The sequence below is a fragment of the Micromys minutus genome, assembly GCF_963924665.1.
Source record: "Micromys minutus genome assembly, chromosome: 7".
Classification (NCBI taxonomy): domain Eukaryota; kingdom Metazoa; phylum Chordata; class Mammalia; order Rodentia; family Muridae; genus Micromys; species Micromys minutus.
The window spans coordinates 45,781,432-45,798,919 of NC_137976.1; the positions used below are offsets into that span (position 1 = coordinate 45,781,432).

The 17,488-nt window shown below is 45.9% G+C and overlaps 2 protein-coding genes across 2 annotated transcripts; one reads left to right on the forward strand and one right to left on the reverse strand.

The window, feature by feature from the left end:
* Nucleotides 1-7,532: 7,532 nt before the first annotated feature.
* DPPA4 (developmental pluripotency associated 4) lies at nt 7,533-14,670 on the reverse strand (the record flags this gene model as incomplete). The annotated part of the gene is made up of 7 exons (XM_080919498.1): nt 7,533-7,566; nt 8,183-8,387; nt 9,859-10,153; nt 11,176-11,226; nt 11,375-11,541; nt 12,602-12,719; nt 14,647-14,670. 7 exons carry the CDS (start codon nt 14,668-14,670, stop codon nt 7,533-7,535), a joined length of 894 nt encoding a protein of 297 aa, XP_080775624.1.
* Nucleotides 14,671-16,535: 1,865 nt separating this feature from the next.
* Nucleotides 16,536-16,913, forward strand: LOC308422966 (uncharacterized protein; the record flags this gene model as incomplete). Its single annotated transcript, XM_080919563.1, has 1 exon — nt 16,536-16,913. The coding sequence occupies one exon, from the start codon at nt 16,536-16,538 to the stop codon at nt 16,911-16,913; it is 378 nt and encodes a 125-aa protein (XP_080775689.1).
* Nucleotides 16,914-17,488: the final 575 nt, after the last annotated feature.

Consider the following 17,488-nt stretch of genomic DNA (forward strand, 5'->3'; position numbering starts at 1 on the left):
AAGAGGCACACACAGGTTGCAAAGTAGCAAGGAATCTTTATTCAAAGCCAAAGAGATAGCTGCAGATCAAGTATGGTGCAAGCTGGCAGGAGTTCCCAGAATTAGAGTACTCTACGGCATGAGTCACTTTTAGGACTTCTAATTAATGTCTGATTCTGGGGAAGTCGGAAGAGGGCATTAAAGTCCCTGTAACTGGAGTTACAGGGGGTTGAGACTCACTAGGCAGTCACTGAGAATCTAATCCTGGTTCTCTAGAAGAGCAGTCAGTGTTCTTACCTTCTGAGCCATCTCTCCAACCTACAGTTCTTTATTTTCACTGGCAGGTTCGGACTGAGTATGCTTTTGCTCAGATGCACATTCTTTCCCAAGATGCAAGCCCAATTTTGTATAACCATCAGGTGAGAAATGAGACTTTGCTCTAAAAGTTTAGTCAAAGGACACAATCTTACTGCAGTCACCCAAAACTAATTCAGGTTGAATTAGGTCCCTGCCTTCCCTAAACCCAGATATGTCCTAGAATATATTTGAGTAGAATCAGAAAAAGGGGAGTTGGTTACTGAAAGTGTCTAGGAGGGAGTAAGTCATTCTATTGTTTGCAGTGGGTAGCACATGCACATTTATGAGTGCATTAGATCAGATATGTGTGAACAGTCCAAGTCAAGTGAAGTTCCAAGTTGCTAAGCCTCACAGTGCCTGCCTGGCTCAGAATGAAGCCAGGCTGAGTCCTCCAAGGTATACAGGAAGCTGAACAAGGACAGCCTCAAATACACTACCAGCTTCAGCACCAGCTTGGGAGATAAACGGCCAATCAGCACCAAGGACTTCAGGCAGAGTTGGAGCAGAGAAACTTGGGGGTCAATGCTGCAATAAAGTCAGCAGTCGGAGCACGAGTGAAAGTGGACACTGACAACTCATAGACTCTGAGAATGAAAGCCAGGACAGTGTGTCCCATGTGTCACTGCAGCAGCACTGGCAGTGGCTTGAATGACAATGTCCATTGCTGGCTCCTATGTTTAAATACTTGGTCTGGAGTTGGAACTGCTATCTATCCTGGGTAGGTTCAAAAGGTGTAGCTTTGCTGGAGGAAGTGTGTCACGGCAGGGGGAGGAGCAAAGGAGAGGTGGGCTTTGAGCTCTCTGCTTCCTGCTTGCGGACTGACATATAGGCCTTCTAATTCTGATCTGCCTGTCACGGCCTCCTATCCCCCTGGAACCATAAACCCAGACACATCCTTGCGTCTCTAGATAATCCCTGTCATGGTGTTTTACCATAGCAACAGGAAAGTTAACTGCTACAGGTGGCCACTGCTTTAGAGCAGACAGTACTACAGTCTACACACAAAAGGGTGGACCTTGGAGGGAAGAGGGAGGCAGCAGGTGAGAGGCAGTAAAGACACAGGAGTGACATCAGCTTTCCTGGATTAGCAGCTGAAGCATGCACAGACTCTGCCAAGGAGAAGAAACCGAGGGAAGAGAAGATTCTGTAGAATGTGGCTTGAGTGTCACAGGGCTTCTGTGTTGCCCTAGATGTCCTGTAACTTTCTCTGTGGTCCAGACTGGCCTCGAACTCCACCTGCCTCTTCCTCCCAGGTACTGAAATTAAAGGTATGTATGTGCTACCACATGTGGCTAACACCCACATTTTTACTAAGACCATGTTTGGAAGAGTACCTTCCAAGAGAGAGATGGAATCCACCTCCAAACAAGAAATGAAGTTTCCAGAAGCCACCCTTTGAGGCCTGAAGAAAGGTATCCTCAACCCAAAACCCACTGAAATCCAGGGCACCCACCATTCTGTCAGTATAGGACATAATTGCCATTGATTTCATGAGCCCAGGCTAGACACTGGTGCATTCACTGTCCTCCGTAGAGTAGCCTGGAACAGAAACAGGATCGCCACTCTTTAGGCCTACAGGGCTCTATGGTGGTTTACATAAGAATGGGCCCCAAAGGCTCACATTTGAATGCTTAGTCATCAGTGGTACTACTGAGCACTAAGGTGTGTGGCCTTGTTGGAGAAAGTGTCACTGGGGGCGACTGGGGGCAGAACTAGGAGGTTGCAACAGCCCAAAGCAGTTCGTTTCTCAGCTCTCTTCCTGCTGCCTTAGGATCTGGATGCAGGACCTCAGCTACTTCTCCAGCACCATGTCTGCCTGCACGCTGGAAATGGACTGATTTCTGAAAACAGCTGACACTACAAGCAAGCCCACAGGGGCCATGGTGTCTCTTCACAGCAATCAAACACTAAGATAGGCCCCATGGACTTATCATGTGCCCCTCAGAGAACTGACCTAGCAGACTCTTAGCACCCCCAAAATATTGCTACGTGTGAGGTAAGAGGAATTTTGAGGCGTGCTCATCAGAAAATGGAGATCATCCAATGTCACCTGCACATAATAGTGGCCATTATTTGAAGCATTATGATATTTCTTTTTCTTTCTTTTGTAAAAGAAAATGCTCAGCCTAGATATCTGTACTGGCTGGTTTTGTGTCAACATGACACAAGCTGGAGTTACCACAGAGAAAGGAGCCTCAGTTGAGGAAATGCCTCCATGAGATCCAGCTGTAAGGCATTCTCTCAACTAGTGATCAAGGCGGGAGGGCCCAGCCCATTGTAGGAGGTGCCATCCCTGGGCTGGTAGACCTGGGTTCTATAAGAAAACAAGCTGAGTAAGTGTGTGGGGGGGAACAGCAAGCTAGTAACATCCCTCCATGGTCTCTGCATCAGCTCCTGCTTCCTGACCTGCTTGAGTTCCAGTCCTGACTTTCTTTGATGATAAACAGCAATGTGGAAGGTGTAAGCCGAATAAACCCTTTCCTCCCCAACTTGCTTCTTGGTCATGATGATTTGTGCAGGAATAGGAACCCTGACTAAGACCCTGTCACTGCTTGGCTTGAGATGAGGCAGACCATATGATCAACAAGGGCTTAGACAGCCTCAGCATGTTTTCCTACTGCAAGGGTTAATGGCAAACTCTTCTTCAATGAGTGCCACCAAGCCAAAGAAATCCAGAAACTTACCAAGAGTGTCCTAGTAAAGCCTCTCACCAGGATATGGGGTATGGTAGAACTTCCAGGCAGGATATCACACAGAACACAGAACTCCAGAAATGTTGTGCTAATAGCCTATGATGTTTACTCCATGGTGTCTACCTTGTTATGAATTATGATGCTCCTGGAATAACTGAGAACTGGCACTATGTTGGGTGCACTGAGCCCTTCCTTGGGTATTGAACATAGTGCATTCAGTGAGCAAACAACCCACAAAGCATCAGCCTTTGTAAGAAACCCCACGATCGCTCAACGGTCACAAACCTGAAGGACTTGCTGCTGGAGACCAAGCATGTCAGCAGCATCAGCTACAAGGACTCTGGTTCAGAGGTCCGAAGACATCTGTCTCTTCTCCCTCCTCAGTCTCAGGACTCCACCTCATCCACATACTACTCCCAAAGACTAGAAGAACACTCTTGACTCACTGAGCCGGAAAGGAAAACCTGCAGTGCTTCCCAGAATGATTACTTTATTGTTCATCTTCCAGCTGCCATTAAAGCACAGGTTTTCTGCGACACTTGAATGAATGTAATCTTCACTATGTGTGTGAAAACTTCGCACTAGCTATGTGGCCCAGGTTGGATTCAAGCTTCTGTCCACCTGCACCAGTTTAAGAGCTGGACTTGATACTTGAAATTACACTGACTGTGTCCTGTGTGCTTGCCAAGGTGAACTGGGAAAGTGAGAGCATCATTTATGGGAATTAGTTTTCTCCTTCTACCATACAGGTTCCAGGCACTGACCTTGGGGCATCAGGCACCTCTACCTGTTGTATATTCACTGTTTTGTCTGGATGCGTGTCTGTATAAGGGTGCCCCGAAACTGAAGTCACAGACAGCTCTGAGCTGCCATGGGGATGCTGAAAACTAAACTCAGGAACTCTGTAAGAGCAACCAGTGCTCTTAACCCCCAGCCATCTCTCCTGCCCCCTTGAGAAGTTTTAAATGCTGAGTTCTAAGTTTTAAACGCAGATTTACAATTCCTATTATTATTTTAAGGGTGAGGGGATTTGTAGTTGTTTTTAGTCCTGGGGAATGAACCAACATGTACTGAGCATCTAATACAGGTCAGATCTCTGTTCTAGGAGGCTGACAGGAGACTTAGAAGAACTCGCCTTGCATGCACAAGGTTGTGGATTCCATCCTAGGATCATGGAGGAAAATGGCAGAGCCTCAGGTGAAGCAGCCAAGTTGGTGTGGTGGGCAGGACAATCAGGACTTCAAGGTCACTTTCCCTGATCACATCTTATCTCAAACAAACAAGAAGGAGATTTGGGACCTCAGGACAAAACAGTTCACCTTTTCCTTCAGAGGAAGAAGTCAAACAATAACCCGAGGCAGTGATCATAAACTGTCACTGCAATTGGGTCCCCAGAGCTATTGGAATGAGTGTGAGGCTACAGGCTAGCATTAAAACACTTACCAGATGAGCTACCTCCCAGGCCTGTAAGTCAAAAACAAGTTAATCAAGCTGGCAAAAAGATAAGGCCCCACAGTGGGAATAGCACAGTTAAGAAATATAAGGGCAGGGTTGCTGGAGGGGATGTCAGAGATGAGGAAGAAGGGAGAGGAAAGGCTTGAGGGATGTCTGGAGACCTCAGGCTTTCCCCAGAAGGAAATGAGCTGTAGACTACAGTCATGGCCTGACTTCATTCCCAGGAGATCTTGTGTTCAGTTGAATGTTTTCCCATATTAAAAAAAAAAAAAAAAAAATCTGCTGGGTGTAAGAGTACACCTTTGATCCCAGCACTCAGGAGGCAGTGGGATCTCTTGAGTTAGAAGCTAGCATCATCTACAGTTAGTTCCAGGACACCCAGGGCTACACCAGGAAACCTGTCTCACTCATTCCCAATTCTTATCTACTAGGATATAGCTATAAATAATCTGTGCATCCCAGTGCTGAACTGATAATGCTGTTTTTATTTTAAAATCTCCACTGTGCTGTAGTGAATTTATGGAGGTCACTAAGAAAGAAAACTTTGGAGACAGGTCTTCTGTAAGTAGTCTTTGCTGTCCTGGAACTTGCTATGTAAACCAGGCTGGGATTAAGTACATGCATTGCCATAACTAGCCACTGTAAAAACACACTGATTTTTCACACACTGTTGGGGACCAAACTCAGGTAGCTAGGTCTTGGTGGTGGGTACCTCTACCTGGTAATTTACCTCAGTGGCCCAGTGTTTGAAGGTATTCTGTGCTATATATTCTATAACCATGCTATAAGGAACTTATGACATTGCTGTGAGTTCTGGGACTACAGGTGAGGGTCACTATAGTCCATTTATTGAGTGCTGACCTAACACAGGGCTTCATGCATGCTAGACTCAGTGTTACTACATCCTGCTTTTCCAGAGGGCCCAAGTTTGTTTTCAGTGTCCATGATGGGCTTCTGAGGATATGATGCTCTCTCTGGCTCCTGAGGGCGCGCGCAAACACACACACACACACACACACACACACACACACACACACACACACACACACACGACTTAAATGGGCATGTAACATACCAACTTTTTCTGTGCAGCTTTGTTGAGTTCTACATAGGAATCTCAAGGACCCAAGTAAGACTCAATAATGGTGGTAGATGGTAGAGGAGGTAAACAAGCTATTTGACTGGTGTGAAGGTTATTACCAGTTATTAACTTGCCTTCAGAAATTTGGGTTTATTTAAGAGTGTCAGAAACAAAAAAAAGAAAGCCTACTAGGCTCACCTAGTAATTACTCTAACCACAGGTATAATCAGGACTGATTGCTTCTTCATGATTAGATTCACATTAAATCTTTTCTGGAAAAGCAATTATCAGTAATAACTGCATGTCCCATTGTATGACATTAGTAACTCATTTTTTTAACCATTCCCACTAATCTCACCTTATGCTTAAAGTGACTTGGGGGAAACCCACTGTTTACTGGTTAGTGGTACTGGGGTTTGAATCCAGGCCCTCATGAATACTAAGGCTCTAATTTACTGTTTAGCCCTTTTCACTGAAACAGTCTCACCATATTGACCCGGCTGGTTTTGTGTGTAACCCAGGCAGGCTTTGAACACACATTACCTTCCTTTTGCTGGGAATTTAGACTCTCACCACTAGTCCCAGCTAACAATATAACTTTGATGAAAAAGCTCCAACTGACAAAATGTTTCCTGGCATAACTTGGACACACTCACACGTATGTACAGTTGTCATGTACAGTTGTCAGGGAGGGAACAAGATGTCTTCCAGAGGAATCTTCACCAAGGGTTTGGCAAGACCTCTCTCTGACTAAGGTATATACACTTGGAATGTACCAGACCCTTTTAGGGGGAAATAGAGGGCTTTCTAGAGATAACATATACCATGGTTCCTAGTGAATTCTATAGGCAGGTATGCCACACACACTTGTGGGCAGGGACCTAACTCTGGCTGGACTCGCATCTAGTTGGAAAACTCAAGTGCAAACCTTATCTTACTCCCCAGGAGCATGATCAGCACACCACCCATCCGCCTGTCGTGAACTTCATCCACGGCACCTGTAGTGCTCACCATGTCCTTTTCAGACAAGAGGGGGAGACAGGGCAGGGTTGGCAGTTTTGTATATGATATCAAATACGAACAGCAGGGGTCCATCAGGAAATGACACTAGGACAAACAGAAGCCCAGCAATCTCACTGAAAGCTTTCACCCTAACCTGTACTCAGTCCCCCGAAGGAGCCAAGCAAGCACGTTCCTGTTCATTCAACACCTCCATGGAATAACTGTGCCAGCAGTGCACTGAGGAAGTGAATGGTTGGCGATGGTGGCCTTTACTCCCTCCCATCACACACTGAGCACAAGGATTGTTAGTAGCCTAGCTCTTCCTGGCTTAGAAAAGGAGCCCCACCCTACCTCTCTCTGCTCCAAGCATTGTTCCAAAGACTAAATGTCCAGAGGGGGGCAGAAGGAACTCAGGAGGAAAGTAAGCAATCAAACAGATAACAAAAACAAAAGCCACAAACCGGATTTGGTGTAATATTTTACAACAGTAGAAAACAAACCCAAGTACTAACACTAACACACTACAACCCAGAAAAGAGAACACACAGAGGCTACAGGAACAAGCCAAATCTACAGTTGACCACCAAACTGGCTATGACCCCGTTGTGCTGGTGACAGGACTACCAACTGTTGTATCTGGCGATGTCATATCCCTGCTCCAGGACCAACTTGCAGCAAAGCACATAAGACACTTTTTTATCGTCACACTAGAGTAGGAACCCACTCCCAGAGTTCAGTCATCACAGTGAGCAGAGGTGGACTTTTTGGTAGCCTCACTGGCTTTTTTCAAACTGCTTGCACTTAAGCATCAACTAACTTACAATATCCCATAATTTCTGGGCGAGTTGGGCACCTTCAAAGGCATAGATATAGATTTCCATCAGTCTCGGTGTCAGCCGCAGTTCTGCTGATCACGCACAAGAGTGGGTGACTCCAGCAGCTAGCCCAAACTTGAGACCTGTCCTTTATCCTTCGAGGCTCTTAGTTAGAATCTTGTTCCTAGAAAACAAATAACAAATGTATCTATGGATGTATTCATTTACTCATGTCTTCCTCCCCCACTTCACTCTCCCTCGCCCACCTCTGATAAAGTTTCAAGTAGATCAGGCTTGCCCTGAACTCCCAAGCATCCACTCTAGTCTACACTACATCAAATGCTGGGTTTACAAGGTTTGCCATACCCAGATGATAAGAGACCAGAACCAGGAAGAGGCACTAAGACTTAAAACAGACTAGATCTGTTGAGGACGTGCACATGAACCTTTGAATTGGATCCCCACCACTGCATAAGCCAGGCCTGGGAGCACACTGCAACCCCAGGCTCAGAAAGTGAAGACAGGACAGTAAGAACTTCAAGGCTGGCTTCTGCCGTGTGATCTAGGTGAGCCTTGGTTCCTGACCATCCCAAAAGTAAACAAAAAAAAACTGTTAGGCAGAAGAAGGCAGACGTGTTTTGCTCCACCTTTGAGATTAGCACTATCTACATAGCAAGTTTCAGACCGGCAAATGCAGCTCCTTGGGAGTTTACTTACATGAGCAAGGTAAGTAATATTCAAACACAGCTAATTAAAATTAACCTTTCCCTCAGGCAACCTGAAGGGCCCACAGCACTCACTTATGAACACACTTGGGGCACAGCATGTTGTCTTCCAGGTGCGGGGGTGGAAATGTGCAGGCCGGCAGCAGGAAGAGGGCAACCGCTTTCCCTTTCTTATCGGGTACCCAGGCTTGTCCGGCATGAAACTGCAGCCGAACCCAACCGCTTGAGGTCGCAGGAAGGCTTGTCCCATGAACCACACACCACATTTCCCCTGTGGACGCTAAGAGATTTAACATGAACACACCACAGTTTCAGTCTAGACTTGATGCCTCTCTGAAATGGCAACCCCGAGGTAAGACTGAGAATCCAACCTTCATCCCAATCCATCTTGCTACCTACTATGAAAGTATCCAAGAGACCTTCAGGCTTTAGGACTATGGCTATAGCTCTAATGGTACAGAATTTGCTTTTGCCTGCATGAGTGATTCCAATACATCACATGTATACCAAACAAACTCCCAGAAGATTGCTGGGAGGTAGGGGTTGATTTTAATCCCACACTAAGGAGGTAGAGGAATACTGTCATGTTGAGGTTAGCCTGATCTACAGAGCTTAGTTATAGGACAGCCAGAGTTAGAGAAAACAAAGGCAAACAACAACCACCCTAGAAAAATTCCCAAACAGGGCTGGAGCAATGGCTCAGTGGTTAAGAGCACTGACCGCTCTTTCAGAGGAACTGAGTTCAAATCCCAGCAACCAACCACATGGTGGCTCACAACCATCTGTAATGAGATCTGATGCCCTCTTCTGGTGTGTCTGAAAATAGCTATATCTAAGGGGAAAAAAAGCACAAAGCCCATTTAAAAAAAAACAAACAAAACCAAAAACACCTCCCAGAAAATTAAAGGGTTTTCACAAGATAGGGTCTCATCATGCAGCTATGGAAGCCATACAAGTTAGAGATTTACCTGCTTCTGTCTCCCAAGTGCTATGGCTGAGTCCTCTGCAAGAAGTGCTCAACACCTGAGCCATGTTTCTAGCCCTACAATCACCCACTGTTATCAATGCTAAGCATCATTTTCCTTCATTGCATTTCTTTCCTATTCAGGAGTTCTCTTATTATTTTGAAAGTCTCACGTAGCCTGGGTTCAATTCAAACTCCCCATCCTCCTACTTAGACGTTGGGATCATAGGCTTTTTATACGTTTGATTAGTCATGCTTACTTTATTAGGGAGAAACTGTAAATTGTTAACATCAACTTAATAGATGCCAAGATCCTAGTCTTCGGCCCTGGACTTCAAATAAAAAAATGTTGAGGAAGAAAGCACACCAAGCGCATTGCTTCTTGCTTGGTGAGTAACTTGAAGTTATTTTCCAAAGTGTGACTTCCTAGATCAACAGCTTCGTTATTGCCTGAGTCGCTAATAAAAATTCAGGGTAAACTGTCATATGCCTGTGCTTTACTCTAAGATTCTTTCATGTCTCACCAGGTGATTGTGGTGCATACTCTAGTACTCAGGAGGCAGAGGCAGCAGAATCCATGAGTTTGAGGCTAGCCTGATCTACAGATTTAGTTCCAGGACAGCCAGGGCTACACAAAAACCCCCTGCACCTCAAAACACCAAAGGTGGTTCTTCTCAGTGCAAAGGAATACTAGATCTCAGGTCCTGCCCAAAATGGAACTAGGAAACTGCATGGGCCAGGCCCAGGAATCGCTGGTGGCTGTGACTGATTCCAACCTTTGACTTACCATAGGTCTCCGACGGCGCAGTGTTTGGCACTGCCTTGAATTTCTTCGCATTGGCTGCAATTCTGACCCAAGAAGCCATCAGTGACTCGGGGGCAGATGTAGTCACCATCGTGGTGCTGACTTCCTCATAGAGCATAGGAGGGTCAACAAGAGCAGGTATCTGCTCCTCTGGTACAGTGACAATCTCCAGGGGATATGTCACCTGAGAGTCTTCCCCAGGTTCAGTCTTCATTTTTTTGTGAGACATCTTCAACCTGGCCTCTTTGGCTGTGTCAGGAACATTCTTTAACTCGGCCTAGGGAATTATAGATAATGGGAAACATTTGGAGCTGACAGGTGGGACCCTCGTAGTAAAAGAGCTGAATCTCCACAATCCACATATAAAAAGCTACACTAAGTGGCTCACGTCTGGGATTTCATTCTAATGCTCCTGTGATAGGATGGGAGGTGGACTCCTGGCCAACTAGGTTAGCATATCCCTCAGCAAGCAGCAGAGACTGTCTTAAAACAAAGAAAAGGCAAGAACAACCAGTGCTGTCTCCTAAGCTCACAAGCTCACCGTCGCACATGCGCACCCAGAGACACACTGCACATAGAGCTGTGAGCAGGTGGGGAAGAGATGGTGCAGCTCTCACAAGCACTTACTACTTTTGTAGAAAGCATAGTAAGTCCTAGTCTCAAAAGCCAAAATGCTGGCCAGGTATTCAGGATGCAGAGGCAGGAAGTTCGCTACCAAGTTTGGGGCCAGCAAGGGCTGCGTAGCAAAACCCTATCTCAAAAATGCACACCAACAAAAACAAAAGAGTCAGCCAAGTATGGCAGCCCACACCTGGGATTAGTAAGATTCTGAGAAAAGAGGTTCTTAAAAGTTTTTAGGCCAGCCTAGGCTACATGTAAACTCAAAACAAAACAAACAAACAAACAAAAAATGGGGTTGGGGTGGGTAAGGGATCATGCAGCTCAGCGGTAGAACATGCATTATAGCCCTAGATTAATTATCCATCACCAAACACGAATAAGACCCACCTTACTTAGTTTTATTACTTCATGTTCTCTCTTCCAATTGGGGATAGAGAGGGAAGAAGGGGTCAAGACAATCCCCCAGCTTATTCTCCAATAGTTACTAGAACCAAACCCTTCCCTCCGCCACTATCCCTTAAAGTGCAAGGTTACATGCAGGGCGGGGAGGGCAGTGCAAGGTTACAATCTTACCAGTGGGAGGTAGGCGGACCTTGAGCTTGAAGTCACTTTATTTTCACAGACTGACTGCCAGGCTAGCCTGGGCTAATACTAAATAGTCTCAAAAAATATAGTTACCGTTTGATCTGGGAAAGCCCTTGTAAGGAGTCGTTTATAAGCATCTAATTTCTAAGACAAAAACAAAACAAAAGAACAACAACAACAAAAAAAAAAAAAAACAAAACAAACAAAAAAAAAAACAACAACAAAAAGAGTTGTTAGTTGAGTTCTGGTTGTCATACTCCCGCTCAGCAAGAGGCCCCCTCTGGGCCCCCACCTGGCCTTTGCTGCTCAGCTTCATCTCCTGGCACCACGCCCGCAAAACATCTCGGTGAATCAGGTTCACTGGGGGCAGATGCTGTGGAAAAGGAGGAACTGATACCTTCCTACGAGTGTGTCCAGGGGTCTGAATAGCTTGTGGGTTTTCCTCCTTTGGTTTACAACCTGAGAGACAAAAGGAATACGGTTAGGTAACAACTTTTGCACAGCTGTATAGACTTTGAATCCCACAATCCCCTTTGGTTCTTTATGTAGCAACCCACTTCTATAGAGGTGCGTGTTTACATGATCACCTAAAGACTATCTAGACTCCAGGGGACAGACCCAAAGCCTGGACTCTTCAAATCCCAGTGTTCTTTGCTAAGCCTAAACAAATGTGCTAGGCTTGCTGCTCTGAGGATTCTCCAACAGAGAGTAATCCTGGAGACTAATGCCTTAGATCTGAGCCAATCAATACTCTGGTGCCTAGTGCTTTTACCACAGGAGTAAACGAAACTGTCAGACTCCTAAAACAGATCAGGGACAGACAGACTGTATAGAGTTTTACGCAGACACACACACACACACACCCCTCTTTCAAGATTAGGTTCATCCTCACTTAGTTTTAGGATAACAGGTGCAAACTGTTCTCATTGCCTATTTACCCCAGAGTGCTAAGACCAACCGAGGTAAGAACGACATGGAAGTTTGACGATGGAAAGAATAGGCTTTGGCCGAGGGAAGCACCTTGTCTGTGTTTTGTTGTTGTAAGAACCCAGCTAGACTTCAGTGAAGTGCAGCGCTAGCAAAAAAGCAGAGATTACTCTTGTCCTCCCCGGCTCTTTTTTGTTTTTTTTTTTTTCCTTGTCAAATGACCTCTAAGTTTATTGAAGTTTCTTTGCTCCTTCACTTTTCTTGTTCCCTACTATTAGTGGGAACAAGAACCTGGTACCTGTTTTCACTTTCTCTACCCTTCCGATGAGGCTCCAGCTAGAGAAAGAAACCCTTCACACTCCTTTGGTCCTCAGAGGAGACTCAAGCCCTTCAGCAAACATTGAGGGACAAACTCAGCTAAGTTTTGTTGATTTCTCTGTCAGACTGTGGCCTCTGGGCTTAGAATGCCTAATTCCATCTTACCTTCTCCCGGGAAGGTTTGGGAGGAGGGCTGGGGCCCCCTCGCCCTTTTTTACACTTAAGGGAAATTAAGGTTTCTTACACGAAAAGACTTCAGCCTTTACAGACTTACCATTATCTTTCTCTGACTTTTTCTGTTTTTTCCCCGTTGGTTTAGTGTTTGCAGAAGATGTGCTCGGTTGACTAGACATCTGGCATTCCATTTCTTCCCTCAGCTCGTCTGTGCCCTGCTGTGGACAGAGGAGTGGGGTTACAGAATTTGCAGGTGTCCTGAGCCACCATACTTCTTCATTTGCTCTAAAGTAACTCACATCGGAGCTCCCCAAGAGCTCAGTGCACAGGACTACCAGTGTGCATTCTCGGGGCATCATTTGAAAAGACAACCTGAGTTATGCAATAGGGAAGCAATGGTTGGGGGGACAGAGAGGGAGTCAAAATGAAAACATGTTGACTTGGAGGCACACAAAAGTAACAGAGCACTGGCCAGAACCAAGGACAGCCCAGCCCAGGCTTGTGAGACTATCTCTCTGTTTGTTTTTTAGAGAGGGTTTTTCCTCTGTGTAGCCTCCCTGACTGTCCTGGAATTAGATTTGTAGGCCAGGCTGGCCTCTAACTCGCAAGTCCCGCCTGCCTTCGGTAAATGCTGGGATTAGAGGTGTCCACCAAGAGCCACAGGCCCGCCCGCTGTGGGACTATTTTAAATAAAGAAAAACACTGAAGTAGCTGTAATCCTAGCACCTGGGCAGTGGATTGGGGGGGGGGGGGGGTCACCAAGGATGTGATGAGCCTCGCCCAAGCTTAGGCTCTGGGATAAAACTAAAAGATGAAATAGATATGAACGAAGCTCAAGATAACGGAAGGAATCGAATAGTAATTTTAGAGGAAGAAAACCTTACTCTACCCGTCTCACGCTCCAAATATTTTCCCCCAGTCCTTGGTCTGCCGGATTTCCCTTCAGAGGCTCTCAGACATGGCCTAGGGACATTTCACAACAACCACACACACATAAAACAATCTTTAAGCACAGAAAAAAAAAGTATTAGGTCTCTTCTAGCAGATACAAACTGAACACACCCCTTACCTTCATAGCCACTATAGTATTTTCAACACGGAGGACCAAACGTTAAAAAGCTTTTTAAAGCTAGGCGGTAGTGGCACAGACCTTTGATCCCAGCACTCAGCAGACAGGAGGCAGAGGAAGGAAAATCTCTGAGTTCAAGGCCAGCCTGGTCTACGAGAGTGAGTTACAGGACAGCTAGGGCTACAGCGAAATCTCCTTTCAGAAAAAGAGGGAGGGAGAAGGGGGGAGAAAGGTGGGCGGGGGACAAAAAACTCCAAATAAAAGAGCCGGGCGAGGGTGGAACCGCGGAGACAAACCAGCCTGGTTTACAGAGAGAGTCCCAGGGCACCCAGGGCTATAAACAAATCACTAGGTCTCTTCGCCCCAAAACCTAGGTCCTTTCCATCCCCCAGCCCCCGCCAGAGTGGGAGTAAGTGACAAATTAACATGTTTGTTACTTGACACCTCGGCACTTTTACATCACAATAGGAACTAGCTCCTCGAGGACAATTAAGACTTAACTTTGCATAACCTCTTTATTAACTATTCACTTTTGGATCTACCAAAATCCGTACACCTGAGAAAGCTGGAGGTAGCTGGCGGCTTCTCGGGAAGGAGTCCAGGAAGGTGCTGAGGATTCCGGCTACTACGGTTAGGAACCAGCAGGGCTTGTCTGTCTGCCTTCTCTAACTCCTCAACTCCTTTGGATAAACAAGGGGCCTGAAGCCCTGTGGCAGGCACTTTTGGGTTAAGCCCTCGGTTCCTCTCAGGGTAACTGGGGACTTCGGGTTCTTTCTGCTGCTACCCAAAGCCTCAGTTTTATCCTGTGACCTCCGGCATCTAAATTCCTTCCTGACAAAGCATCCCTTCCAAATCACAGCCTCCTCTCCTAGCACGGCTCCAACCAGGCCCCAGGGCCTCAGCGAGAGGGCCAGCGAGCTACACACCTACCTTAAAGGAAAAAAAAAAGCAATTAAAGTGTAACTAACTGTACCGCCCATTCATTTCTTCCCCTAACAAAGGCTGGGTAGACCCAAAAAAATGAGAGGCCCTAAATTCTCCAGTTCGGAAAGCGGAATTGGGAAAACAACTCTTACCTTCTTGGTTCCAGCATTTTCCATCTTGAGAAGAGATGAAACCTCGCACAGAAAGTTCTTCCAGATTCCAAATGACCTCTGGCCTCACTCGGCTTTTAAAACTCTCCTCCTACTTCCTGTTGTCTTGAGGCCCTCTTCCGCTCCCCTCCCCCCCTGGTCCCACCCCCAACAAAATTGTGATGCTAAAATCTGGTTTGTGGCTGACTTTAATAAAGCCACTATTGTGTGGTTTAATTATTTGGCTTTTTCCTCCGAATCTATTTCTTTTTCTTTCTTCTTCTTCTTCTTTTTTATTTACTGTCTCCTTGCTTAGAGGGAAACACACTTTATACCTGTATATATTGTACTGTCTCAGCCTCAGGAACACTGTGAATTTAGTCGTGTGAGCTGCCACACCCTGCTCCTGGAGACTGTAGATCTGGGGAATTAAAAACTGTAATTATTGCTGGGCGTGGGTGGCACATGCCTTTAATCCCAACATTTGAGAGGCAGAGGCAGGTAGATCTCTCTGAGCTCCTGGCCAGCCTGGTCTACATAGTGGGGCTCTGTCTTTAAAAAAAAGGAAGGGAGGGAGGGAGGAAGGAAAGAAGGAAGGAAGGAAGTTCTAACTAAATATTGCTAAGGGAACGTGAAGTCCTAGAGAATCCTGAACAAACAGTATGAGCAGACTGCAAATTTATCTAATGGAATTAACATCCTGAACGTGAATGAAAACAACTCATTTCTAGTTACTCCTGAATTCCTTTTCTATAGGACGGCAGGGGTAGGGGGTATTGTATTGTTTTTGTGATTCTGGGGCTCCGGCTAAGCCCAGGGCTTAGATTCTGCCTACTAATCAATCTACCACTGAACTACAATCCCAGCCCGTAGAATTACATTTTTTGTAATTCCTCCCCATCCAACCCTCTTTTTATTAGGTTCTTCATAATAGAACTCCCCTCTGACCTGGAACACTCAGATCTTCCTGTCTCTGCCTCCAGACCGCTAGGATTAAAGGTGTGCTCCTCCACCCCTGGCTAGGATTTGAATTTCTGATCTTCTAGCCCCAGCCTCTGCAGGGTTGGAATTGGCAGCCTGTCTTAAAAACCACAGCTTTCTATCTGCCAACTATTAAAAGGTTTTATTGTTGCTAGTTGGTTAGTTTTTGATACAGGTTTTCTCTGTGTAGCCTTCTGTCCTGGACCAGGCTGGCCCTGAACTCCCAGAGCTCCTCCTGCCTTTGCCTCTCAAGTGCTGGGACTAAAAGCAAGATTACTCCCCCCATCTCTTTCTGTAAAACGTTTTTAAGGTCTACTGAGTATATAGGGATTTCTGGCAATAAAACTGAGTCACTATTGGCTCCCATTTTGCAGATGATACAGATTTGTGGGAAACCATGCTGGTAACTTCCTTGCACAGTAAGTTAACAACAAGCTTGACTTAAAACAAAGATCAAGCCTCTTCCTTATGATATCAGAAAATGCCCTCAACACGCCCCCAAACCCTTGAAAAACCAAAACAAACAAATAACAGCCAACCAACCAACCAGGAAAAGTTCCTTTTGGATATTCTCTGCAAGAAGCCAGAGATGTGACGTGAATGACTGTGTTTAGAAGCGGGGACTGTGGGATTCAGATCTCCATTTGTCACCTCATAATGGTAAGACCTGTGACTTACCTGTAATGGGTGGGCTGCAGAGTTGAAAGAAATGGATCTCAAGTTAGAGGACTTGCCTGTACTACACAACGTAAGAGTGTCTGAATCCTACACAGTGGTAGAGTGCTTGAGTACCACACTGGATGAATTAGGTTTAATCCCCAGGTCAGTTTGACTTACTAGGCAAGATTATTAGAAATTTCATCCCGAACCAGGGGACACAAGGGAGGCAGGTTGGAGCCGCTGCCATCGCGATGACCCGTGGTAACCAGCAAGAACGCGCCCGCCAGAAGAACATGAAGAAACAGGGCGACACGGTTAAGGAAAAGCGCCAAGATGATGGGCTTTCTGCTGCAAGCAGAGGGACTCGGATATCATTCAGCAGAAGCAGAAAAAGGCAAACGAGAAGGAGGAGGAACCCAAGTAGCTTTGTGGCTTCGTGTTCAACCCTCTTGCCCTATGCCTGTGTGCCTGAAGCCAGACCCACCATGTTCCAGTTTCTTCCTGCAGTGCCCACAGGTTCCAGCACCGATGGCTTTCCTTTTGCCCTGAGTCTGCAGCAGGCTCCTTTTATGCTTCCTTCCCCTCAAGTAGCCTCTTTCTCTCTCTCTCTGGGCCACTCCTGGGGGTGAGGGGTTACCTCTTCCCAGTGTATTTTATTACTGTGGGGCACACCCCAGACTATTAAAAGTAGCTTTGAAAAAGAAAGAAAGAAAGAAAAGAAAAGAAGAGAAAAGAAAAGAAAAGAAAAGAAGTTACATCTTGGAGGTTATGGGAATGGTGTTACACATCTTTTAACAGCATAGAGGTAGGTGGATCTATATGAGTCGTAAATCAGCCTGATCTACATAGTGAGTTCCTGCGCTGCCAAACTTAACACAAGACTGTCACAAACAACAATATCAGCAAGCGGTATGTCTTTTAAAAATTAGAAGCTTTGCCGGGCATTGGTGGTACAGTCGACAGAGTGAGTTCCAGAAGAGTTTTGTTTTTTCCCCCAGTGTAACTGGAGAAAACATGAGTTTGGAAACATGAAGACTTATTTGTTTAGCTTGGGCTCTCCTTTGAAAGCTGCCGGAGGATTATTTCCACGTTAGGATAGGTGGGTATTTCATAGGGACCTTCCAACTAAAAGAAAGGCAAAATAGACATGAATGTGTGAATGGGTAGGTAACGTGGCTGAGGGAGTGGTAGGACACAGAGCGGT